General features: G+C 49.7%; 9 protein-coding genes across 9 annotated transcripts; 3 read left to right on the plus strand and 6 right to left on the minus strand.

Annotated features, from left to right (window-relative positions):
• The first annotated feature begins 421 nt into the window (after window positions 1-421).
• On the plus strand, window positions 422-1,985 carry BO83DRAFT_379869 (glutathione S-transferase omega-like 2). Its single transcript, XM_025531605.1, has 3 exons — window positions 422-901; window positions 969-1,433; window positions 1,480-1,985. The coding sequence occupies exons 1-3, from the start codon at window positions 518-520 to the stop codon at window positions 1,645-1,647; spliced, it is 1,017 nt and encodes a 338-aa protein (XP_025386448.1). The 5' UTR covers window positions 422-517; the 3' UTR covers window positions 1,648-1,985.
• Window positions 1,986-3,265: 1,280 nt separating this feature from the next.
• Window positions 3,266-4,848, minus strand: BO83DRAFT_379871 (spherulation-specific family 4 protein). Its single transcript, XM_025531606.1, has 3 exons — window positions 4,273-4,848; window positions 3,865-4,222; window positions 3,266-3,791 (listed from the first exon to the last, which is right to left on the minus strand). The coding sequence occupies exons 1-3, from the start codon at window positions 4,611-4,613 to the stop codon at window positions 3,477-3,479; spliced, it is 1,014 nt and encodes a 337-aa protein (XP_025386449.1). The 5' UTR covers window positions 4,614-4,848; the 3' UTR covers window positions 3,266-3,476.
• Window positions 4,849-7,490: 2,642 nt separating this feature from the next.
• On the plus strand, window positions 7,491-9,861 carry BO83DRAFT_438788 (allantoin permease). Its single transcript, XM_025536124.1, has 9 exons — window positions 7,491-7,639; window positions 7,715-7,744; window positions 7,797-7,864; window positions 7,922-8,138; window positions 8,203-8,548; window positions 8,604-8,774; window positions 8,827-9,146; window positions 9,205-9,345; window positions 9,402-9,861. Exons 1-9 carry the CDS (start codon window positions 7,564-7,566, stop codon window positions 9,695-9,697), a joined length of 1,665 nt encoding a protein of 554 aa, XP_025386450.1. The 5' UTR covers window positions 7,491-7,563; the 3' UTR covers window positions 9,698-9,861.
• Window positions 9,862-10,035: 174 nt separating this feature from the next.
• On the minus strand, window positions 10,036-11,590 carry BO83DRAFT_409471 (ankyrin repeat domain-containing protein; the record flags this gene model as incomplete). Its single annotated transcript, XM_025534136.1, has 2 exons — window positions 10,036-10,303; window positions 10,497-11,590. The coding sequence occupies 2 exons, from the start codon at window positions 11,588-11,590 to the stop codon at window positions 10,036-10,038; spliced, it is 1,362 nt and encodes a 453-aa protein (XP_025386451.1).
• A 1,139-nt stretch (window positions 11,591-12,729) lies between these two features.
• Window positions 12,730-13,729, minus strand: BO83DRAFT_70861 (uncharacterized protein). Its single transcript, XM_025537548.1, has one exon. It carries the CDS (start codon window positions 13,701-13,703, stop codon window positions 12,972-12,974), a length of 732 nt encoding a protein of 243 aa, XP_025386452.1. The 5' UTR covers window positions 13,704-13,729; the 3' UTR covers window positions 12,730-12,971.
• A 243-nt stretch (window positions 13,730-13,972) lies between these two features.
• BO83DRAFT_438791 (alpha/beta hydrolase) lies at window positions 13,973-14,955 on the minus strand. Its single transcript, XM_025536125.1, has 2 exons — window positions 14,416-14,955; window positions 13,973-14,365 (listed from the first exon to the last, which is right to left on the minus strand). Exons 1-2 carry the CDS (start codon window positions 14,824-14,826, stop codon window positions 14,009-14,011), a joined length of 768 nt encoding a protein of 255 aa, XP_025386453.1. The 5' UTR covers window positions 14,827-14,955; the 3' UTR covers window positions 13,973-14,008.
• Window positions 14,956-16,617: 1,662 nt separating this feature from the next.
• BO83DRAFT_438792 (RmlC-like cupin) lies at window positions 16,618-17,458 on the minus strand. Its single transcript, XM_025536126.1, has 4 exons — window positions 17,379-17,458; window positions 17,250-17,318; window positions 17,043-17,196; window positions 16,618-16,980 (listed from the first exon to the last, which is right to left on the minus strand). Exons 1-4 carry the CDS (start codon window positions 17,431-17,433, stop codon window positions 16,863-16,865), a joined length of 396 nt encoding a protein of 131 aa, XP_025386454.1. The 5' UTR covers window positions 17,434-17,458; the 3' UTR covers window positions 16,618-16,862.
• A 1,002-nt stretch (window positions 17,459-18,460) lies between these two features.
• BO83DRAFT_400284 (uncharacterized protein) lies at window positions 18,461-19,274 on the plus strand (the record flags this gene model as incomplete). The annotated part of the gene is given in 3 exon segments (XM_025533386.1): window positions 18,461-18,545; window positions 18,633-19,035; window positions 19,055-19,274. 3 exon segments carry the CDS (start codon window positions 18,461-18,463, stop codon window positions 19,272-19,274), a joined length of 708 nt encoding a protein of 235 aa, XP_025386455.1.
• Window positions 19,275-20,479: 1,205 nt separating this feature from the next.
• Window positions 20,480-22,567, minus strand: BO83DRAFT_70940 (uncharacterized protein). The gene is made up of 4 exons (XM_025537549.1): window positions 21,875-22,567; window positions 21,529-21,815; window positions 21,334-21,464; window positions 20,480-21,264 (listed from the first exon to the last, which is right to left on the minus strand). The coding sequence occupies exons 1-4, from the start codon at window positions 22,257-22,259 to the stop codon at window positions 20,676-20,678; spliced, it is 1,392 nt and encodes a 463-aa protein (XP_025386456.1). The 5' UTR covers window positions 22,260-22,567; the 3' UTR covers window positions 20,480-20,675.
• Between the last annotated feature and the right edge of the window lie 776 nt (window positions 22,568-23,343).

A 23,343-nucleotide genomic window follows, 5' to 3' on the forward strand; every position in this document is an offset into this window, starting at 1 on the left:
GGAAAAATAAATCCTGCAAAAGTAATTTATAAACAAACTGTTGAGTGTGGTTTAGGGTATTGCTCATCTAAGTAAAATGATAATAAATATCGGGACCCAGATGTTGCAGATCTTGCCAAGCATAGTACTAACAGCTCAAATGACGACACAACCCGAGCCAAGCATGAACCGGGTCTTTAAAGGGTAGTACTCAGGGGATAGTCGATATAGTTGCAAGCAAATATCTGAGATAGAATATCCTCACCACGTGGCCAGCCTTGGCACAGCATTAGTTACATGGTTGCATAGTTGCATAGTTGCATAACTAACTAGCTAGTTGGTTACTTCAAGAATGATGACGAATCCAGCATGACGCCAGTGCGGAATTGCTCCGGACCCCGCATAGTTGAGCCCTCAGATGATGGCATTGCCAACTGTCCCTGCAGCATTCCTCATACTCCCCTCTTCACTCTTCTTCTTCTCCCACTGAATCCCCAAAGTGCCATCAATACTTCCTAATATCAACATCGCCACCACAATGACCATCCATCAAGCGGGTACCGCCGATAGTTGGCACGGCATCATCCCGAGCACCGACTTCCCCGCCGAACCCGACCGCTACCACCTGTACATCGGACTCTTCTGCCCATTTGCTCACCGCGTCAACTTTGTCCGACACCTCAAGGGCCTCACCGACATCATCAAAACCAGTGTTGTGCGAGCGTACCCGAAGGGAGATCTCAAAGGCTGGCCGGGATGGAAGTTCCCTGAATCGGACGACGAGTACCCCGGGTCAACGGTGGATCATCTATACGGAGAGGATTACCTGCATAAGGTATATTTTCGGGCGGATCCCGAATATAAAGGACGGTATTCGGTGCCGCTCTTATGGGATACGAAGACGGGGACAGCAGTTTGTAATGTATGCTACCTATCTTTGTGTTGAGATGGAGATTCATCACAATGACTGACGGATGTGCCAACTCTAGGAAAGTCTACAAATGCTCCGCTGGCTCCCCAAAGCATTCAACTCCCAGATCCCGTCATCGCTGGCGGAAATCGACCTCTACCCTAGCCACCTGCAAGCGCAGATCGACGCTATCAGCCCGTGGATGCAATCGGACGTGAACTCGGGGGTGTACAAGGCCGGATTCACAGACACGCAGGAGGAATACGACCGTAATGTGGTCCGGGTATTCGGGGCACTGAACAAGCTTGAGCGCATTGTCGCGCAGAATGGCGGCCCGTTCGTGCTAGGGAAGGAGATGACGGAGTTGGATGTGATGCTGTATGCGACATTGATTCGATTCGACGTGGTGTATGTGGAACACTTTAAGTGTAATTTGGGGACCATCCGTCACGATTATCCGGTGCTGCATAACTGGCTCAAGGGCATGTATTGGGATGTGAAGGCTGCGAGGGACACTACCGACTTCAAGCATATTAAGGAGAATGTGAGTCATCTAAATACGCCCAGAAAATATGTGCTAACTGCAATAGTATACCAAGAGCCACTGGCACATCAACCCTAAGGCGATCACACCGCTAGGCCCGTACCCGGACATCGAGGAGGGCGTGGAGAGAGATTGGGCAAAGTTGCGAGTTGGAGGTGTGAAGCACCCGGCTGTGTTGGAACATGAGGCTACTATTCCCAATGTAAGCCAGTAGACCTATGTCCAGGATGATGGGATATACTGTTAGCCATTACCGCATTATTTCTCGATGAACATTAACGCCAGCCAAGCCGGTCGGAAGTGTGCTCCGCAAGCTAGCCAGGATATGATCAGCGGATCTGCAGACTGAGAACGTTATTTGAGCGACATGCCTTGATTTGAGCGAGTCGAATTGAATTGTGAGATTTCCGATTGGTGATCTACTATCAAAACTGGGATGAAGTCTGGTTCGTCCAGCGTCGTACGTGTCCTGGACCAGCTATCGACAGAATGCATCTAGAGCAGAGTACTTATCAACCAACCACAACATCTGTCATAAAAAAACGATTAGCCAGTACCTTGGTTTATCGTCAGGTCGAAAATGTAGTCTATCACGTAAACGCCTAGAACGTAGTCAAGTTCCCCTGACCCGGATGGGAACCGTGGTTCAGATATAGGGACGTAGATGTAGCCGTGGCATAGCCGATGGCTATCTTGAATTTAGGTGGAAAAAGCAGCCGACATGCCATCCATTATTGAATCCGGTGTACGTGCACAATATGAAACTACAGCCTTCAAGGGATAGGACTTTAAACCTATAATATACAGACACCCGGTATCGAACAAGCCTGCGAATTATTCTCAGTCAATTTTTTCCCAATCTGGCATAACTACTTAGATCTTAACACCATCTTGAATAATATCGCATCTGTAATATATCAGAATACTAGATAGAATAGTAGAATACCACCAGTAAGTAGTGAAACACCCCATTTCAATATATCTGAAGCAACCGCCAGATCGATCAACGGCTACTATCTCAACGGTCGCCTCCCGGCCACCCGAGAAACCCAAAAATGGGTCCCCGCAACCCCTCAAAAGTGGTAGTCTCCGATCGACGGGATCATAACCATGTATGTAGAGCATCCATCAATGACAAGGTTCTAGACTTCCTTCTCACTGTTGACTATTGTAGAGAATATCAGATTATGTGATGGGAAAGAAAGATATAAATTGACCTTCGTGGTCTCCAGATTACTCTACGATCATTCAGCTACTACCTTTCTACAGCTCACACCTACAAGACTTATCCAAACCACCCTATACCACTCTACCTACCACTACCGTATGTGTTTCACTATACACTACTATCAAGCAGAGATACATTTACTGACAGCTCCAATCAGATACCAAAATGAAGTTCATCCTCCTCTCCGCCCTCTCCCTCCTGGCCGTCTTCGCCACCGCCAATCCCATCGACATTGATGTCGGCGCGGTGGTCTCGGGCGCTGCAGATGCAGCTGCCAGTGTTGGTGCGGATGTAGATGCCGCTGTTGGTGATATTATCTAATTCATTACTGCCTAAATTTCTGTATGTTGTGCCTTTCTGACATATCGTTTGGGTTGGAGTGAGGGCTGACTGTTTAAAACTAGGTTAGATACTAAGTTTATGGTGGGAGTTAGGCGATGGGTCAGTTACTATACTATGTATATATTATATGTACATGAATGGAGGAATGAAACAAATATGTATCAAATGCCTCTCCTTTGCTGGTTGTTGTCATGTTTCATCCCTATCCTACTGTAGGGATGAAACTGTCTCAGCCCAGCTGAAGAATTCCCACGGGTGGCGCCGCGGCCTACCTACACTCACTGTATCTTCAACCACCGCTTCATCTGTAGCCTACCGACATATAACAAACACCCTTGGAAGAAAAAATTGGCACATTGATCCACAACATACACATCTATATACAAAAAAGGTGAAATAAACGAGAGACAAGAATTGAAACACACCATCATCTATCTAACCCATCGCCCTGCGACAGCCAGCCACCATCCACATCAAGAAGAAACAGGCAACAACAACGGAATGACCTGGTTCATGTACGAGTTATACACGGTATACGAACTCGTATTTCCCAGGAAAATCTGGTCAGAGATATTTCCAACTTGGCTAATGAGGGTCGGGAGATGCACACTATCCGGAACGGAGTAGACCATCGTAGCCAGGGCACTGTGATTGCCGCCTCTGATGGCAGAGAATGAGTCATCAGACATGGCGCTCAGAAACGAATCGTAGGGCGACTCGAAGACCACGGTGGAGTCGGGAATGGTGAGGTAGGCCGAGTCAGGGACTGTGCCGGGGTTGGTCACGACCTATACATACCATTCGTTAGTTACCCGGGATGCAGGGTGGTGGAAAATCAGGGTAGGTGGGAGGGGGACATACAAAGTTCTCCGGTCCCAGGCCGGAACTCTCCTTGATGAGATTGGCGAGTTGCTGGTAGTACGAAACCAGCTCCTCGCTGTAGGCGTTGGGGGCTTCGTCGAGGAAGATGCCGTGCACAGCAAAAGAAGAGTTACCGGAGGCGGAGGGCCAGCCGGCATAGGTTTTGATGTCGCTTTCGACGTCTGAAATGGCGCGAGTGCCCTTCTCTGTCGGGACGTAGCCGATGGCGAGTACGTTGCTGTAGCTGGTGAGTCGGGGGACGGCGGTCAGGAAGTTGCTGTCAGGGAGACTGCTGGAGCCGGGACCGCTGTCAGGGTTGATGATGATGGTGAAGTGGACGTTGGGGAAAGCCGCGACGCTGGGGAGGTTAGTAAGTTGGTATGTTACAGTCATGATATTACAACGTACAGTTCTTCCATGGGGGTCCAGGCGCCAGCTTCGGGATAGACGTAGAATGGGATGATGACCTTTGCGGTGATGTTGCTCTCGACTACCGCGGCGGCAGAGGCGGAGGCGGAGGCAATTACTGAGGATACTGCAGAGGGGGCCCAGTAGCATGCGGAAGGAGCTTCAGTGGGAGCGCTGCCCTGAGCGATAGTGATGAGGGTGCTGGGCTGGGGTTGTTGGGTGGGATTGATGGGATGATGATGACGGTGACCGACGTGCTGGTGTGCCGCCAAAGCCTGACTGGGCAGGAGGGCCACACAGCTGAGCATCCCCAGGATGAGGCGAGAAGTAGATCCGAACATGGCGGTAAAGTCTTGAGAATCAATAAAGGAATGACGAAAAGTTGGGAAACGAAAGACGAGGCGACAGGCTTTCCAGAAGCTGAGAGTCAACACCAAACCATCCAAGACCAGCTGGATGGGGCCCTGAAGGGTTATATACTGGCCCTCGAAAGGAATGAATGAGGGACAATGAATGAAAGATGAGATGACAGGTTTTTGGCGCTGGAAATGATGGCGCCCCCCATCGGACATTTAGGTGAAACACCAGGGCGGCGATCCGATTCGAGCACGAACCGGTGAGATGCTGGATCGGGTGGAGATTGCAGGGTATAGGCAGTTTGGCCATTTAAGTGGCATTCGTGGTGGTGATTGGGCGATCTGGGGAATGACGGGGGCGTCGCTGGAAATTACACGATCCGCTCGGACTAAAAGAACGCTCGGGGTTGCGGGTAGCAGATGGTTTCAAAACGGTCGTTTGCTAGTGATATATCATGTTTCTAGTGTGACATTGTGCTACTAACTATCCCGTATACTTTGATGTGATAGACAGGTCAACGGTGAATAACTACCTTGGAAATGAAGTGTCCTACTTGTCCCTTCTGTTTCTACCATCACTGGGCATACCGCTGGGAATGTTCCCCACCGCGTCGCGGATGGCCCCGTCCAATTTCCACACCTCGCTGCAGGATTCCAAACCGACCCAACATTTGGGCCATACGCGAGCGTGAATCGCTTCCTGTGGTTGGCGGATCCGTCGTTGCGTCATGAACTATGCCTGCATTTGGGGTCCTTGAGATTATATGAAATGAGCAGTTGGTCCAGGAGCAGAGAGGGACCGCCACTGTCAGCTGGTGGGCTAACGCTGGTTCTTGCAGGTACTGTCTGTCCTGTCTTGAGAGAATCATCGGGGTTTACGCGCTGCTCACCTACCCAAAGACGCAGGTTCAAAATTGATCTGCTTGAGATGATATTTCCGAGGATATGCAGATGATATCGTGAGGTGTAAATCTGGGGATTGTCTAGTCAAGAAAGCAATGCAGCGACATGATCATGGGGTCGGAAGTAGAGGTACTGGGAGTAACCACCAGGTACACACCGGGTTGCCGCCATCTAGACCCGGCGATAGAACAGGATCTATCACCACCCCCATGGCTAGTGCCGCCTCGTTTCGGGGAGCCTGTTGATCGGTATTTGACTACGGAGGCACACAAAGAAATGCGTACTATATACCCGACGTGATGGACGGATCAATTCAGGAGGTCCAGGAGACATTAGGCAGCAAGATGATGAATGACTCCATCTGTATACAGTATGAGACTGGTGCAACAGGGCTAGAGACTCCCCGATCAGCTGGGTTCATCTCTGGGAGAGTTGAAGGCATTCCCGACCGGATACCTAAGTTCTTGGAAGGGGGGTCCGGAAGGGTTCCTGGCGGCGTTGCCCTGAGCGAACCCGGAAATGGACTAGTGGCGGGCACCGGAAAATTTATTTGATCCAGACACCCATTCATTCAAAGCACTTCATTTGATTTCTTGATCTTAACTATTCTCCGATCAAACCTTTTGCAATACAATAATCCCTTGGAAAAAGCAATGCAACCGACTGAAGGTCCACATGTATTGACTGACGGTCTATGGGGAAACAAAGTTTGACCGTGCTTGGCATGAGGTCACGTCTCAGTCACAGCGCGTACAAGTGCCTGAGCGCCCTCCTAAGCGAGTAACTTCACTGCTGATGCTGTAACGTTGCAGCAGAGTAGCGTCGCCACTGTTGGCTATGCCAGTCAGTGACTGTCTGCCTTTACAGTCGGCAGTTATTACTAGATAGGGAGCATCACGCCGAAAGAGATGCAATGAGCAGCAGTATTTCGAACCCAACAGCATCTGATTGACAGTAAACAACTACACTGGTTGTAGTGTTGACCGTTGTGTTGATATCGCGGCTGATACGATAACTGTCTGTGTGCAAACTGGCGATAGTCGGCGGTTATCCCGCCTACCATCGGGGATGAATTCTCCGTCGTCCGCTCTAGGCTCCAGCCATTCATTGCATTGCTACTTTGGTCTGGTCCGGCAGATTTGACCGACAGCCTTTATAGCCACAGTGATTGGTGGACGAGGAACCAACCAATCCACCCATCCATATCAGCCAGTGTTCCCAAAAAACCTGATGTTCCAGCAAGGCTTCGAGAGCTTCCATGCTCGACGCCGTTCATTGTTAGCTGCTACTAGTATCTTGAACCGGTAGGTGTCACTCCAGATAGTATTTATCTCAACGTCAGCCGAGCCTATCACCGACCCCATCATGCCACTACTTTTAGTAGCCTGCAGCATGGCATGTTCTCATCCAGGTATGGCCGTTTTGCTTCGGCCATTCACCGAGGAACCAGCCCAAGTGCTCCGTCCCCACTGGAATTTTAAACTGTAGACCCACGACCGGGAGATCCTCGTTGAAAAGGAAAAGAAGGGCAAAGAAGGGAAAGAAAGAGAAGATTTCGCAACAACGATGACCCGAACAGCCACGTGAACGGGGCTGACACCTTGTTTGGGTATAGCGTCGGAGCATGGAGATGCCGTGATTGGACGAAGGTGACTAAGATAAACCCGCGAGACAAATAGGGTTACAACCTTACCCTCCCTTGCTATACTCTTTCCAGCAAAGGTTGGTTCCAGCCATCTCAGAGCTTATCACCAGCGGCGTGAAGGAGGGGAGGCATATAACCAATAAGATAGTTAAAAATAAGAATTCTCCACCACTATCTCTAGGCATTCCCCACTGGTTGCTGTTCTTATCACTTCACAGTTAAAGTGTGGGTGCAAATCTTTGCCCGCCGCGTGCTCAGGCGCCACGCCCCCCGCGGAATAAAATCCTGCAGCTGCCGTGCACCATGCGACCTCTTTTCAATCTTTAGGTGGCCGGGGTCGATACACTGCGTCCTCTGTCTTTCCTACTGGTCCATAGTTTCAACATAATGGCCAGGTTTGGCAGTCGGGTGGTCTCCGCCCTCGAGCTGGAATCCAGCCAGGACTCGCGCTGGTCCAACGAAGGTCGGCAAACCCTATTCAAGTAGCTATGAAAGCTGCTGCGCGCGGCACGCGACTTGGAACTTACCTTCTCTGCAGATCTGCTTCCCACTCCTCCGGAGCAGTGCAGTAAGTCTTGAACTTGACCCAGTGTCTGCTCATGCCAGTGCTAATGATGCAGCCTGGCGCTGGTGGAACTATGTCTCGTTCTACTGGTCCATCTCTTTTACCAACTGGACCTTGGGATCGGTATGCTTTTGGCCCTTTCTGCTAGGTTTTAATTTCGATGGCATTCTGATTCTGTAGACCATGATCGGCATCGGTCTTAATTGGTGGCAGTCGATTGTCGTCATCTTCGTCTCCCAGCTCATCTCGTCCATCGCCATGGCATTCAACTCGCGTGCCGCCAGTGTATATCATATTGGGTTTCCCTGCGTCGGGCGCAGCGTGTTTGGCATGTGGGGGAGCTACTACTTTGTCGGTGCACGAGCGGTGCTGGCCATCGTGTGGTTTGCCATTCAGAGTATGTGACAGTTGCTTGTCACGAATCGCTTCAAATGATGAACGCCTCATTCTGACCCTTGCAGTGGACTTTGGCGCCGAATACATGTACAACATTCTGCGGGCGATTTTCGGTCACCATTACACCGACATCCCCAACCACATCCCATCCAGCACAGGTATCACCACGCAGAAGATGCTGGCCTTTTTCCTCTGCTGGCTGGTGCATCTGCCCTTTTGCCATTTCCGTCCCTACCAGCTGCGCAAGTTCTTCATCTTCAAGACCTTCATTTCCCTGCCCGCCATGTTCGGATTGTTCATTTTCGCCATGGCCAACACTAAGGGTCAGCTGGGGACGATGTACACGGCCGAGGCACGATCCGCGACAGCAACCGCCTGGATGATTATTGCGGGAATCAACAGTGGCTTGGGGTAAGCCATTCCTCTCGGAATCCTTGGCACACCCACAGAAGACTAATAAGACCAGTAACACGGCCACGTTGATCACCAACCAACCGGACTACTGCCGCTGGACTAGAACTCGCAATGCCCCGCTCTGGACCCAGTTGCTCTCGAACCCGATCGCGGTGACGCTCTCGGCGAGTCTGGGTATTCTGGCGACAGCCGCCATCAACAACAAATACGGCACCGACATCTGGTACGCCATTCTGCCACATACCTAATATTTTCGATCCTTGCTAATTGAGTAGGAACCAATGGGACATGATGGAATTCATCCTGGACCATTACTGGTCCGGCACCACCCGATTCGCCGTGTTCCTCGTGGCCTTTGCCTGGCTGGTACAGATCCTCGGAACCAACGTCGCGGCCAACATGATCTCCTTCGGTGCGGATTCCTCCATGCTGTTCCCTCGATTCATCAACATGCGTCGTGGACAGTACATCGTGCAGACGCTCGCGTGGGCCGTCGTGCCATGGGAGATTCTCACGTCGGCGACGAAGTTCGAGGACTTTTTGTCCGGATACGCGTTGTTCATGGGTGCCGTCGTGGCCATCATGGTGTGCGAGTGTATGTCCTTACCTCCACCTACTCCTCGAAATGATTAAAACATACTAATGAATTGTAGACTTCTGCTTCGCCAAAGGCAACATCTTCCTCTCATCCCTGTATGACGGCACAAAACTGAACAAAAACTATCGATACTACGGCGGGTGGAACATCCAAGCTGTGATCGCATACATTATTGCCATCGCGCTGCCATTCCCTGGTACGGTTATCCTTCATCTCCCATAACTCACCAGATATTAATAATTACTTGTACAGGCTTCGTCGGCTCTCTCGGCGCCAGCGTCTCCACAACCGCGACCCGCATGGGCGATCTCGGGTGGATCTTATCCTTCACGACCGCCTTCGTGATGTACTACATCATCTGCACGTTCTGGCCCACGGAGAACCAGCTATTGATCAAGAAGCAGGGGTTGGCGTGGGAGCAGACGGCCCAGGATACCGACCCGCAGGACTTCTATCTTAACGGGGCGGGACTTGGGGGTGCGGATGAGCCGGTGGCGGCTCATCAGCAGGTGGTTGTTGAGAAGGGGGTCATGGAGAAGGATGTATAATCTGTACAAATGTGTGAGATTTGATGGATATGATATGATATGTTTTGGGAGGTAATTACAAGGTTCTACTCTGCTCTGAATTGGATATGAATATAGAACTTTTTTGTCATGATCGAGCCTGTTCTGCATAGTATTTACCGAAATGTAACAATGAACCATGCTGTCTGTAGTAGGGCGACGCCCACTCATACAGCTAATAATAGCACGCAATATCCCAAATCCGAACACAGAAGAGACCTTACTTTTAGGTATCTCAAACGAATGACTCAGAACCACCCTCTTCACATACCAGACTCGCACGAACAATGCATCCACCACCACCACCGCCGCCGCCAAACTCACAACTGCTCAATACTCTCTATCACCGTATCCATAACACCAAGCGTACTCTGTCCACTCCCACCCGTGCTGTTCAAAAACCGATCAACCTGGGCCTCCAAATTGATAGAATCTGCCGCACCCTCGCCACCGTCCAGAGGATTCCCAGTCCCCGAATTGGATACAGTAGCGAGGGAATGAGCAGGAGCAGAGACATTCCCACTCCCATTCACATTCTGCGACCCGACCTCACCAGACCGCTGCGGACGATGAGTATGAGCATGATCCCTGACACTCCTAGCGCGTCTACTCCTCGACCTCCTAGTCTCAATTCCTCGAATGTTAATAATACTCGGGATCAGAGTAGGCCGGGGACATGTAAGAAACGGGGATAAGCATGAGCTCCATGATCTACACACACAAACAATATATTAGTCAACATTACTTATATTTTCCACGAAGGGGGGGGGTAATAACATACAATCCTAAATTCCGTCTAATCATATCCACAATCTCGGTATTACCCATGTACAAAGCAACGCGGACAGCAGCCTTGGCATCCGAAACCCACTTCTGCAGCGGGTACGCAAAGAACGCCGAAGTAGATAGTAGTAACTTGACGACGCGACGCAGGCCCATACATGCTGCTAGGAACAGTTCGGTGCGGTCATATCCGTGGCGCATCTGCAGGCTCATATCGGCCGAGATGAGGAAACAAGCTGTCAGCTCATTCCTCTCTAGAATTGCCATGTGCAGGGGTGTCACGTCCCAGTCTGTATATGTGGTCCGGAGGTGCGGAGCACGAGCAAGCAGCAAGTCGCATACCTCGGGGGTGCCGAACGCGGCGGCCGAGTGGAGGATGGTGTGGCCTGATTCGGAGCGTTCGTGGAGCACATCCGGATGGTTCTTGATGAGGAGCTGAAGGAGCTCTGGGGCATTCCCGGGGGAGTCGAAGAGGACGTTGAGGGTGGGGAATCGGCGGATTTGGGCACCATATCTGAGTAGCAGACGGAGGATGTCGACGCGGATAGAGCTGAGCTGCGGGGCTACGCGATCGGGGCATTGAAAGAGTTGGTCGAGCTCAGGGACTTCCGGGTCGAAGCTGTACTGGGGGCTGGCTCCACTCTCGAGTAGAAGATCGGCGATACCCAAGTGGCCGGAGGTTAGGGCTAGGTGAAGGAGGGAGTTGCCCTCGCGGTCGCAGGTGTTGAGGGGCATCCTGCGGGACGACAGGCGGTAGTCGACTTCGTCAATGTCGCCGAGTTGGATGGCGTGGGAGAGGTCCTCGGTGAAGGCGGAGACGTGAGGGTTACGAAGGTGCCATCTACCGGTGGGGTCCATTCGACCGGAGCGGAGGCTTGCTGGGGTTTCGCAGATGGCGTCTGCCCAACAGTTCTTGCGGATGTTGGTATATAGGTTGTCGACGAGGTTCTTCGTCGAGGTGGAGAGAGATCTGATGCCTTCTGCCGTGAGGAGTCTTCTGCTGCCGCTGGCGCGAAGCTTCTCGGCCACGGCTTCCAGAGCCGGACTGGCATTGGGCACGGGGGCCTTGAAGGGGCGAGGAGTGCAAGGCATAGTTGGCGATGGTGGTGGTGGCTCCTAGACTGGTGATGGCAACGTTCGATGCTTGTGTTTCCGGGAGGATTAAATTCATAGTGGTATATATATGGACAGGGGTACTTTGAAAGGTTATTGTTGCTGTGAAGGGGGGTATACAAGGTACTGAATGAGAACTGGGATTGCTTGGGTATGAGGACCTTGTTGTGGGTGTGGCCGTGATGGTGGTATAGATGTGAAAGGGGAATTGCGCTGTTGAGTCTGGGATTGGGGGTTTGATAGCTGCCAAGACTGATGATGGCACAGGTGGTGGGATAGCTTCGTCGTTGCATAAAGTAAGTGGACTGGGGTTAACTATTATTTGTGGGGTGGTTAATGGAAGTATCCATGGCTTAAACCTGACTGAGTTCTGAGGGACCCAGGGCAATGGTAGCTGAGATTCTAAGATAGTTATAATCGGCAGTATCCGAGAGACACCGGACATTTATGGCTGCCTTCCATGAGAAAGCATATCCTCGCTCTCAGAGCTTGTATATGTCGAATTCTCCTCGTGTCGTTGGGCTTTGAGTCTGCAAGATCTGTTTCAGGGTTGTCATGTCGATCATGCATCGATTAAGGAACCTGCCGGTAGCAAGGCCCCAGTTGGACCTCAGAGTAGACCATTATTCATGATTTGAGTTAGTTGACTCCAGGTAATCTCGTATAGTGTGTTGCTCCCAAGACATTGCGAGTCAATCTCGTATTCAGAGTATGCCAAGTTACCTCCTTTATAGTATCAAGGCAATTCCCAGAAAGACCACCACAATAGGCGCGCTGATAGAGAGTATCGACCGCTGATTTGAGCATATATGTCTTAATACACCTCGGATGAAGCCTGAACATCTCAATCCCACAGGCCCAGTGCATCCTCATCATCCTCTTAGTAATTTCTCTTGTGCTTGTACTTTCGGTTATGCTCCACCACTAGAGCGAACGCCTAGTCCACGCAGACTGATGAGTTGCGCTTGATATAACTCAGATCTTATGGTCCTGTTTCTCTTGCCGATGAGAGCCTTCGAGTATACGTCTCCAATAAGTGACAAAGAATGAACACCTCCTCTCCACACACAAGTCGTCATCTGTTTCGAAGTAGTTCTCTGTTCGGCTTCCTTATTCCAAGCCTTGTCTCGAGCTATACAGCATCAACGAAGTGTGAACACCTCATCTCCACACACACACACACACACACACACACACACACACAGTCATGTTTCTAACTACTTTTCTCTTGCCAGCTCTTGTCTCCAGATACACGCCATCAAATGAGTGCGAACATCTTACTTCCACACACAATGCACCTTCCTCATCTTCATCACCCATTGCCTTCTCAGGTGTCAAATATACACCCTTCAACACCCATTTATAACTCCCAAGTCCTCGCCACCTCACTGGAATACACCATAGCCTGACCCAGATCCAGACTGGACCACTTCTTTGGATTCTGCACCGCATCGACGTAATGATTAAGCGCCAGGATCATCTGTCTGGCCCACTTCTCAGGCGAGACAAGCCCACACCCTGTCGCAAACGGGGTCATCAAGAGACTATCAATCCTCGTTGCCCCGTCTGCTGTCCTATCAACATCCCAGTTATGTCTGTCGATAGCGCACAACAAGCTCCAGATACACTCATACACGATCTCCCGATCCCAGCGCACATTCTGCGGCACTCTCATGGTCGGACAGAGCGCCACGTACCTTGTTCCCCAGACATTCTTCGATCGATTGTAAAACTCCTCCGGGATAGTGATGAGCGTACATGATCCCGGGGGCAGGTAGGCCCGATAATCGCGATAGAGAATCCCTTGCGTATGGCGGGTCAAGGCGAGGTAGTCTGTCGTTGGGGAGAAGGCACGTGAGATGGCGTCGTCGAAGCCACCGTCTAGCCGGCCGTAGGAGTTGGCTGGGGAGACGATCACATCGAATTGAATGTTCGGTGAGATATAAGAGAGGGAACAATTGTGGAAAGTGATCTTGGGAAATTGGGGAGATGTGGTGGTTGTCGACAAGGCAGATTCGAAGGCACGGATGTATTTTTCGTCCATGCAGAGGAGATGAATTTGGGGAAAGGGGGATGCTGTAGGTGGCATCATGATTGTAGATGATGTGGTTCCAGATAGATAACAGTCTTGAATATTACTATGGAGGATCTTTCTATAGTATTTATATTTTTCCGAGGATTGCTGCAGCCTTGCCTTGGCGCCCCACGGAGGCTGAGTTGTTCATGGGTAGTGCTGATGAGGCTGATGAGGCTGATGAGGCATTGTGCAGGCAAATGACTCATGTGACTTGTGTCCTCTATACGTCTAGGATGCTGGCTCTGTGATTGAAATTTGAGACAGGCAGGTCTTACGTCCTATTTATAATGTTGGGAAAGAGGTATTTTAAATTATGCTGTTCACAAGTTTGCGGAGATTCCCGCACCACTAGTCAAAGCCTTGCCCGCGAGTTCCTCCAGAATATCCGCCACTTTGTCTGGCATGCTCAGGTACGGTGAATGGGAGCTTTTCAGTCTATAGATCCACTTCGTATTCAGCATTTGTGCCATCTGCTCCTGCACATGTGGCGGAAGTGCCCGATCTTCCTCGCAGATAATATAGGCGGTCGGCATGACATGCCAAGGCTCAAACGTCGAGGCACCGGAGAATACAGCAATAGACGTGTGTGTCAACCGGGATGCCCACAGTTCTTGGTCGACAGGTGGGATGTCGTGGAAACCGTATTCAGGTCCTTCAAGGCAATGCACGTAATCATCCTGAATAATGTAAGGTGAAAGTCGCAAATTCGCGATGTCATTGAACTCACCTCTGCCTTCATGAACGGCAAGAACCGGCCTCCCAGCATATCCAGGAGACTCTTCCCCTTTGGTATGGCAAACGCACTCATGTACACGACCATGACAACCCCGCCCTGCTTTCCCTGTTGCGCGCGTTCTGCCTTGCCCAACTCTTCGACCGCCCCGGACCCGACAACTCCACCGTATGAATGTAGCACTAAGATGATGTCTTTCCCCTTGTCGATCATCGAGACTAGCTCGGACCGCAAGTGGGCAACATCGTCGGTCAGAGTCTTCGAGGGTGGCTCCGCACCAATGGAGGGGTGGGCAATGGCCGTCGAAGGTAAATCACGCGAGGTTAGAGTAGCACGCAGAGCATCATAGACAATCGGGGTGCACCACGCCCCAGGAACCAGGACAATGGTTGGAACAGATACCATTTTGCGAATGTAGATAATTGCGATGTGCAAGAAGATCAACTGGTTTGCAGTTTCAAGCCCCGGGGGAAGTCTCAAGAAGAGGGCAAAATTCCCACTTACCGAGGTGTCCCGCGCCTCAGTCTAGATTCCCCGTAAAGGGATGCGATCTTCAACGCGAATCACTCTGTTGCAATGCCATTATTGAGATAGTCCATAATTGGGCCAATTTGTTCTTAGCCCACCTGTCAGCCGTCTTAGCCCACTCGCTTGGACATTGGCAAACCGAACGGTCCAATGCCGTTGCGTGCACGGGTGCGCTATACCGCCAGTATCCGCAAACCGTTTTGTTAATGAAGTGGATCCAACCACTCGGAAATTCCGCCGGCCGAGGGAGGGTTATTGTTCTTCGACCCCTCGAGCAGAAGGGTGGTGTAAATCAGAGATATAGGTAAAGTCGGGTATGCCGGACGGGACATTTAACTCCATACCGTGGCCTGCATGGCCCAAGGCGTATGATAGGAATTGAGGAGTTGTAAAAATAACACACAAATTGAGCAGTAAGCGAGGACGGTTGTGCTTATGGTCTTGGCGAAATTGACTTTGCTGCTCCTTCTTGCCAATAGAGGGGTAAGAGAGTGCCTTGTGCCTTGGATGTTCTCAAGCTTACACCCGTCTCCCAGGGCATGGTCATTTGACTTCCCGGAAAGACCGTGCCAATATGTTGACTGCCGTCTATGGGTTGATGTGCTGAGCGTTCATGCAGATATGGTGTATTGTAAGTTGGTCGTCTGATAGGCCAGGCCCTTATACGATGCTTCACAGAATCTGGCAGGCTGGGTATTACTTTGTTGATAATTTGATCACTGCTGCTCTCTAGTCATCAGTTCCAGCTACCCAGTAAATCTGACAGAAACCATTTCATCTCCTGTCAACTCGGTGTGGTGATGGGAACAAAGGTGGATGAAGGTTATGATTGAAAACCAGGCATAGCCACTCTAGCTTGTAGGATAGTCAGAATATAACCATAGTGCAACCCAGGATAGCTATGTCGTCAACAGCCGATAGCCATTCATCTAAACGTCATTATGATCGTTTGGCGGAGGTTGCGTTAGTGTGCTTCTTGGAAATATCAGTGAATGGCCCAATAAAAGCTCCTTCTCATAAGGTGGAGCAGAGAGCATTATGGTACATGATGTATATGCCTAGGAAAAAGCTGATGCAGGTTGAACAGTGACCTTCTTCGGCAATATTCGTCTGGGCTAATTGTCGTAACTAATCGGTCGTCCTCTCAATATTAGTCAAAATATCGCTGCTGTGCATGTGGTATAATAAGGTTGCATTCATACACCGCATTCTCCAGCCGGCTTGAAGAAGCCGTGGGAGATCTCGACTTTTCTGGCTTGTCACTGTCATCGAGCATGGCGTAGTCATGTTGCTTAGTCGGAGACATTGTTTTTTGTGTAGATAATTATGACTTGTACTCATATCATGATCAGAATGGATCAACAGGTAGTCAGATCGATGAAAGAGAAAATAATGTAGTATCTGGGGTACAACAGTAGCATCCTGCGAGTATTAGCAGGAGAGGAAGTTCTGAAATGAATCCCACATTGATGGACTCCTGAAGATATGTGTTGTCACCTGATAACTGGGACACCTTCGACCTTGCTATTCAATTTCCTGCACCGAGTCACCGGAGCTTTCCTCGAAGCAGATGATAACGATGTCTATTGTTGGGACGACCCTGGTGAAGTGAGAATATATTCCAATTATTCGACAGCAAGGGCGGATTTTGGCCAATGCCATGGAATTCAAGTACGTATTAGACTGAAATTCATATGCGGATTCCGTCTTTTTCATCGATATTACGCGTAAACAGGGTGTGACACGACGTTAGAAGCTTTTTACAATCCCAGCGCTGACGTGGCCCCATCCACGAGGTTACATAGAGATGTTCGAATTGCGACAGAGGACCGAAGACGCAAAGATGACACCATTCGCTAATGTTTGCAACTAATACAATGCACCCTTGTTGCATTCACGGCAAAGACCATCCCTCAGCTAGAAGCATCAGACCAACCTTCCAGGTTCACCGTGATCGGCTTTCTTCCTGCTCTAGTGATAACCCATTCGACATCCTGGTCTGATTGGTTCATCTCCTGGTGCTCAGTGTAACTGCACACAGGTAGATCCCAATCAGTTCATGTCCTTGATCAAGTGGAGGCCGCACTACTTACGCAGGAATGATAGCAAAGTCACCCGGGGAGAGGTCTTTGCGCTGCTTTCCCCCATCGAATACAATGGAGCCATGGCCCTTTGCGGCATAGACGATAGTATCTTGCTCACCGTGATGGTGAACAGCCGAGCAGGAATGTGGCTCGGCGCACATGACTGTTAGGAATTGTATTAGAAACAGTCCAAGACCTGAAAGGGGCTCGACCAACCTAATGCACACAACTGATCCGACTTGTCGATAATAGCTCCCTTCCGAACCATTCCTTCAGTCCGACCCCCTACCGTGTGTTTTGGTCATTTATATCATCCCTTGTTCCCCGGAGAAAAGTTGCACATACCCGTTGCCTCATCCAATTCCGAGGATCTGGTGACATCAACCTTATTATTGGCCATTTTGAATACTTCTACTAAGTCAAGCAAACACAGGATGCTCTAAAAAAACCAGCCTGCGTGAAGTTGCGACACGAGCTTAAAAGAGGATTGATGCAACCCCACCATGCTGAATAATGCCATGACATCACCGGCTGCCGATTTCGACGATCCAAGCAGGCTGCAGAACTACAAGAGCCACGTATCTTGCTGCCTATCACTCGGCCGAGTACAATTTAGAATTCAAGCTTATACCCACGTCAACATAGGGAATGATAAACGAATTCGGTGTTAGTGTAGGGCTGCACGTTCCGAACTGAAAGTCTAAACCTACTGAACGCCAAGCTTTGATATGATGCTTGTTTGTACCATGATGGACTTGCAGGAGATTATGACTCGCTCAAATGGAACTGCCAAGAACCTCGGTTCATATTGTGGGACCAAGGCAGGCCACCAACCATGTGGAAGGCGATCCCACAAATACAAAAAGTGGAAAAAGTAGGTCAAGGCCCTTGCCCGGCTAGTGTGTGGCCTGAGGTTGAAAATATCTATTTCTGCCTGAGGCGATAGGCAGTTTGTGCAATCATCTCACTGCTGAGTCAGTTGTACATATTCTCATCAGTTGTGTCAACACAACATGTTCTTGCGTCCGGTTCAAGTGAGTTCCAGAATTAGAGAGGCCAGACAAATGGCATGATGCTGTAGAAACGGCAAACTAGAGATTTGCTATATAGGAAGACACCGCTGGAGTAAACACAGCCTCAGCCCAGCAGACTCAGCAAGCCCAAAGTGAATGAGAGGTGAAGATGCATTATTTTGACAGCAATGTCATTGGCAAGCATATTTTCCGCGAACTAGGAAGGGTTGGAAATGCTTCATGAGCAGATGACAGTGAATGAGTGTATAATTCTCATAGTTGAGGACAAAACTTCTTAGTTCAGATCTTGCTCGTCATTACTCCCATCTTCCCTACTCCTTCTTCTACGCATGCCAATCTAGCATCAAATCTCTCAAAGTACTCCTTAGGTTCATTCAAACTTCACCTTTCATCATGAGCAAGCGCAGGCCTCCGCCCACCACCACAAAAGGTAAAGGGACATCCGCAGAAGACGGTGGTGATAAAAAGATCAAGCTTGGTCAGAAAGTGTCCTCCTCGACGAGCCTGGATCTAAAGGAAAGTCGGCACGCTCTGTGACATGATGGCTAACACATGGACCTCCTAGACTCTATACCCACTGGCACTTTTACGAACATCCTCCAAACCGATGTCATTGTTCTTGGCACAAAGGGCTCCGACTCAGAATTTAGAATTCACACAGGGCTCCTGAAGTCCAAGTGTTCTGCTCTCTACAAATCCCACATAGAAAAAGCAGTAGACGACTATGTCTGCATGGATACAGAGGCCAGCACACTCTCTGCTCTCGTTGGGTGGGTATATACAGGAGAATACCCCGAAAAGGCGGATCTTGAGAAGAGTGACATCAAATGCATATCCAACAATGAAGAATCTGTTGAATGCAAAATAGCCGATTCAATTTCCGACAACATCCAGCTCTACGTGTTTTGCGACAGACACAGTATCCCGGAATTAGCAAGCCTTGCAATCACACAAATGAAGAAAATCATGTCTTGGGATGGGCGATAGCCGGATACATGTGTCGGTGGCTTTAACATCAGCTGCACGGTTCGCTCTTTCCAAGCTCAAGGAGAACGACCCGTTGTTCGCCTATCTTGCACATTTTGCAGCCTATCACATTGAGATCCTCAGATGCAGTGGCAGCTTCTGCACGCTACTGAGCGACCATCCCAACTTTGCGTTCAGCATTCTTCACTATGCAGGGCCCGCCAAGAAGAAACCCGAGTAAGCTTTGGATCTAAAGGTCCCTGGCATCTTTGTACTTGGAATAAGGACTGGGCGTTGTCGTTGGACAGAGAAATGTGTTGAATTTGAGTTTTACACAGATCGATCACATTGTGATTACCCCCAAACAATTCAAATCGTCATCTGCATGTGTTTCAAATGAGTCTATGCTACTCCAGTAATAACAATACATCCCTCTTGCTACCAAATATCCCCTATTCGATGTCCACCACAAGCGAAGCCCACTTAGAAACATCACCCAAACGCACAAGCCGTAAAAAAAACAACTACTTCCCCACTACTATGGTGAACCCCCTCCCTCCCCACCGACACACTCAAAAATTGGCCCTCATCCAGTTCTATATATACACCCTAGTTTAGTATAAGATAGACTACACTAGGTATAATACTCTCCCGCCTCCAATTCATCCCAGCCAATAACAAAAAGTGCGCATTTTAGTGTCGGATACGGACACGGACACGGAACCGGAATCGGGAAACTTCGGAACACCGTCGGGGTAAGCTCGGGAGTATATTCCGATCCTTACGGTGGGGAGATCCGAAGTAATCCTTTCTGATTAGGGAAGATTGTTTACCTGCTGTAGCAGGGGATTGCGTATTGTAAAGTAGTATGTTCCAAATGAATGGTCACCGATATTCTTATGCGAGGCGCCCGTAGATCGAGGTGCTTACAGAAAGTTTATCTCAATCATATCAATCATGAGGATCACCTATTGTATCGCACCGTTACTATGCACTATGTACTAACTGGATATATTACCAACATAACCATGCAATACTGGAATCTTGTGTTCCTGCATGCCTGCCTCTCCTTACATGCATTGGTATGCGAGACTGGGTTGCTTGGCATCGATAGTCGCCCATGATTGGAAAAGAGCGGTTCGGCGGAGACATACATGTACACAAGCATTTTACAGAGATCATCCGGACCCGAGGATAAGGGTCGATATATGCAAGGCATAATATATCTGTGGTATTTGAAAGTTTGATGTCATTGTGCATAGAACAGGTTGTGTGGGGATGTGGCGATCTCGCCTTTGTAGGGAGTGAGTTCAGCAAAGTAACAGAGTACGTGTGCGTGGGAATGATTTGCTACGATTTTGCTTATTACAAGCAAATATGCCATCGTTTGACACGCAGTGTGGTAATATATAGGGAATGTTCACTCTTGAGGGCCTGTTATTCTCTGAGTGATTTGTACGTTGATGTCGTGGTTATGACGGCCTTACCTGATGGAGAATGGAGTACGGATCGAGAAAGATGTAAAGAGACGTTATCTGCTAGCAGCTGTCTATACTATGTAGTACAGACATCACATTCAGCGTGGTGCTGCTCGATAGCCTCCTGGACAGTACCATTGAGTGGCATATCGCTCAACTTATAATCAACGCGGTCCATCACTTTGGAGATGTGAATCAGCCTTCACGTCTTGGCTCTGCCAGAGAAGTTTATTGAGAAGGCATTTTGCGACAGCTGCTTGTGCGGACTCATTCAAATAAACCAGGTTTTGGGCCACCTTTGTGATGAACCTGCGAGCTGAGGGGCTGAGCAGGAGATTGAAATGATCCTCCATCAGAAACTCATATAGCTCCTGCGAAGAACGTTTCCATATACTCTTGCTCTTAGACAGAGCTTCGTTTAATACTGGCAGTTTGTCGGTGAAGGAGCGACCAAATTCCGGCGATGATGAGTAGAGTGACTCTTGAAATATCACAGCAAGTAGGAACAAGCAGAGGAGTGTATGATCTTGGACATTGGGCGATGCGTTTCCCGATAAGTTTGAGAAACTCGCCAGAGATGTTATCGTTTCATGAATATCAGGGTAGGCGATCAGTCCTTGGGAGGCCTTTGGGTTAACCTGGTGTAGTCGAAGTTCGATTGCTGGATGCACGGTGGCGGGGGTAAAGTACTCTGAGATTTCCCAGACATGCGCTGAGGAGGAATTTCTTGACGGCTCTGCCAGAGAAAAAGCCCTATGCAATCAGGATATTGATTAGTACACAAAGGCTGTAGGTATTAGTATGAACATCATGATCACTCACAGGAAGAGAACCATATGAAGACGCCAACTTGACCGAAAATTCTCTACCCCACCCCTTGCATTAATGACGCTGACAAGGCCATTTTTATGGGCACGCCATTGGTCATCGATGGCCCAGTATTTCTGATTCACAGAGGAAGAAGTAAGATGAGGAACTTGAATGTTATAATGGAGGCCCTGATATGGAAATACTCACCTCGAACATCAGGAGGCGTGCAATAGCCGTAATCGTGTCATCCTGTGTCGATCTTCTTTCATCGGCCAGCCATTTCGCGATGATGCCCACAGCCAGGGTCCTGAACTTTTCCGATTCTATCGACTTTGTCTGGCCTTGACGGTGTGCGACATGGGCTGCCGCATGAGCCATCAATGCACAAAACGAGGCACTATTCGATAGGTCCAAAGGTAACCAGACATCACGTACAGGGTCGAACCCAGTACTCTCTGACAAGCCGGGGCCAAAGCTAGCATTTAAATCGAGCCCTGTATAGATTTAACATCAGTTGCCTGAAGAGTATCGGAATTCTCTGTATTCTACACACATGAAGAGAAGATTTCTTGGTCTTTAGCCGACAGATCTATCGGGAACTTGGGGCCTGGCCCTTGAATTATCGAGGACTGATGCCCGTGAACGACATCTGAAGCTGGAGATTGCGCGTAGGCGGAGCCTTGTTGACCTTCACCCTCTGGTAGATCGGGGGTCTGACCCTGTGATGCATCCTCCTGATACCCTCTGCTCTCTGAGCTATAGTCCTTCGGAAGTAGTGTCCTAAGCTGAGGTCGAGTGGTCTGGGGGGAACTTTGGAGGGCCTGGTGCCTCCTCCTCCAGAACTGTCGCATCGCATGGCTGCGGGCGCCTGGCTGGTCTGTACCGAATACAAACTGGTACTCGGTTGTTGTTGAATCCGAGTCTTGGTCTTCGCTCATGGTGGCGCTATCGATGGGTATCTAGGTCATGCCGTGTGGAGCTGATAATGGGTGGCTGTAAGAACCAGATAAATCTAGGAGGAGGCTGTTTCCGAAGGTCGCTTTCCCGGCATAATCGAGGTTGATAGGTGACTGGGAGTTGGCTTGATGCTTTGACAAGGGGGTAGGCGGGATTAACGAATGCACGGGGTGACGTGGTTTGATCTGGATTTAACAGCAGTGAACGACACTACGTGCCCATCTCTCGTGGCCCGGGGATCGGATGCTGCCCGAATCCCTGTGCAGCTGAAACGAAAGTAAACATTATTAGGGTACCCTAAGGTACTGCTGCATGCTCTCCTGCCCTCTTTTTCCCGTAGTGGACACTGTCGTGGCTTGGGTGGCCGGGCTCAGATATGACTGACGGCCATCCCCCGGTTATGTGGACGCGCTTAATGACCAATATTAGTGCGGGATGGACACTTACTAGTCTTTCTTGGCCGGCAGATCGACTGAGATTGGGAAAATGAAAGGTCGAAAAGATCATATTACATGCAGCTGTTGGGGTCTCACGATCAAGCTGACGGGGAGGGGGTCCCTTTGCAGCCTTAGAGAGGGGCTTCAAGAGTTCGCACCAGTCAACCCTCACCACTCGGACTAGTCCTAAGAGCCATCCACTGGGGCTCTGATTGGCCGAATACTGTTACCCTATTGGGTAATGGGATCTGGGTCCAGTGGACGGTCCGGTCCCGGATGCTTTTTGTACCTCCAGTGCCATTGCGTTGGGCCCTACCAGATCCAGTTGTAAACTTCAACTGGGTCCCATGAGTCCGGCTCCGTAGATCATCTTTTGTCTCGGGCAGCATCTGGTATGTGTAAGGCTTGTGTGTTTGAGTGTCTAACGCAGTGGTCAAGGAGTATATGGCTGGAGAAGCATGGAACCTGGAAGAGGTTGGAGTCTAGGGGTACCACGATTGCGTTCCATGCGCTTCCGTGGCCGCTATCTAGTTAGCAAAGGACTGTATATGTACGCGAAAGAGCTATGTCTTACTAAACTAAGGCGAGCTAAGGTCACACTGCTCGTCCCCAAAATCCTCCTGGCGGA

Source organism: Aspergillus eucalypticola (assembly GCF_003184535.1).
Source record: "Aspergillus eucalypticola CBS 122712 chromosome Unknown BO83scaffold_18, whole genome shotgun sequence".
Lineage (NCBI taxonomy): Eukaryota > Fungi > Ascomycota > Eurotiomycetes > Eurotiales > Aspergillaceae > Aspergillus > Aspergillus eucalypticola.

Excerpts from the sequence above, each read along its gene's own strand:
- BO83DRAFT_379869 (XM_025531605.1), top strand. The coding sequence starts at position 518 with ATGACCATCCATCAAGCGGGTACCGCCGATAGTTGGCACGGCATCATC. Across the intron at positions 902-968 it reads CGGGGACAGCAGTTTGTAAT|GAAAGTCTACAAATGCTCCG; the intron begins GTATGCTACCTA and ends TGCCAACTCTAG. Across the intron at positions 1,434-1,479 it reads TCAAGCATATTAAGGAGAAT|TATACCAAGAGCCACTGGCA; the intron begins GTGAGTCATCTA and ends TAACTGCAATAG.
- BO83DRAFT_379871 (XM_025531606.1), bottom strand. The coding sequence starts at position 4,613 with ATGTTCGGATCTACTTCTCGCCTCATCCTGGGGATGCTCAGCTGTGTG. Across the intron at positions 4,223-4,272 it reads TGGACCCCCATGGAAGAACT|CGTCGCGGCTTTCCCCAACG; the intron begins GTACGTTGTAAT and ends TAACCTCCCCAG. Across the intron at positions 3,792-3,864 it reads GCCTGGGACCGGAGAACTTT|GTCGTGACCAACCCCGGCAC; the intron begins GTATGTCCCCCT and ends TGGTATGTATAG.
- BO83DRAFT_438788 (XM_025536124.1), top strand. The coding sequence starts at position 7,564 with ATGGCCAGGTTTGGCAGTCGGGTGGTCTCCGCCCTCGAGCTGGAATCC. Across the intron at positions 7,865-7,921 it reads CCAACTGGACCTTGGGATCG|ACCATGATCGGCATCGGTCT; the intron begins GTATGCTTTTGG and ends CTGATTCTGTAG. Across the intron at positions 8,549-8,603 it reads GGAATCAACAGTGGCTTGGG|TAACACGGCCACGTTGATCA; the intron begins GTAAGCCATTCC and ends TAATAAGACCAG.
- BO83DRAFT_70861 (XM_025537548.1), bottom strand. The coding sequence starts at position 13,703 with ATGATGCCACCTACAGCATCCCCCTTTCCCCAAATTCATCTCCTCTGC.
- BO83DRAFT_438791 (XM_025536125.1), bottom strand. The coding sequence starts at position 14,826 with ATGGTATCTGTTCCAACCATTGTCCTGGTTCCTGGGGCGTGGTGCACC. Across the intron at positions 14,366-14,415 it reads TGCCGTTCATGAAGGCAGAG|GATGATTACGTGCATTGCCT; the intron begins GTGAGTTCAATG and ends TACATTATTCAG.
- BO83DRAFT_438792 (XM_025536126.1), bottom strand. The coding sequence starts at position 17,433 with ATGGCCAATAATAAGGTTGATGTCACCAGATCCTCGGAATTGGATGAG. Across the intron at positions 17,319-17,378 it reads GGAATTGGATGAGGCAACGG|GGGGTCGGACTGAAGGAATG; the intron begins GTATGTGCAACT and ends AACACACGGTAG. Across the intron at positions 16,981-17,042 it reads GACTTTGCTATCATTCCTGC|TTACACTGAGCACCAGGAGA; the intron begins GTAAGTAGTGCG and ends ACCTGTGTGCAG.
- BO83DRAFT_70940 (XM_025537549.1), bottom strand. The coding sequence starts at position 22,259 with ATGAGCGAAGACCAAGACTCGGATTCAACAACAACCGAGTACCAGTTT. Across the intron at positions 21,816-21,874 it reads CCAAGAAATCTTCTCTTCAT|GGCTCGATTTAAATGCTAGC; the intron begins GTGTGTAGAATA and ends AAATCTATACAG. Across the intron at positions 21,465-21,528 it reads CACGCCTCCTGATGTTCGAG|GTGAATCAGAAATACTGGGC; the intron begins GTGAGTATTTCC and ends ACTTCTTCCTCT.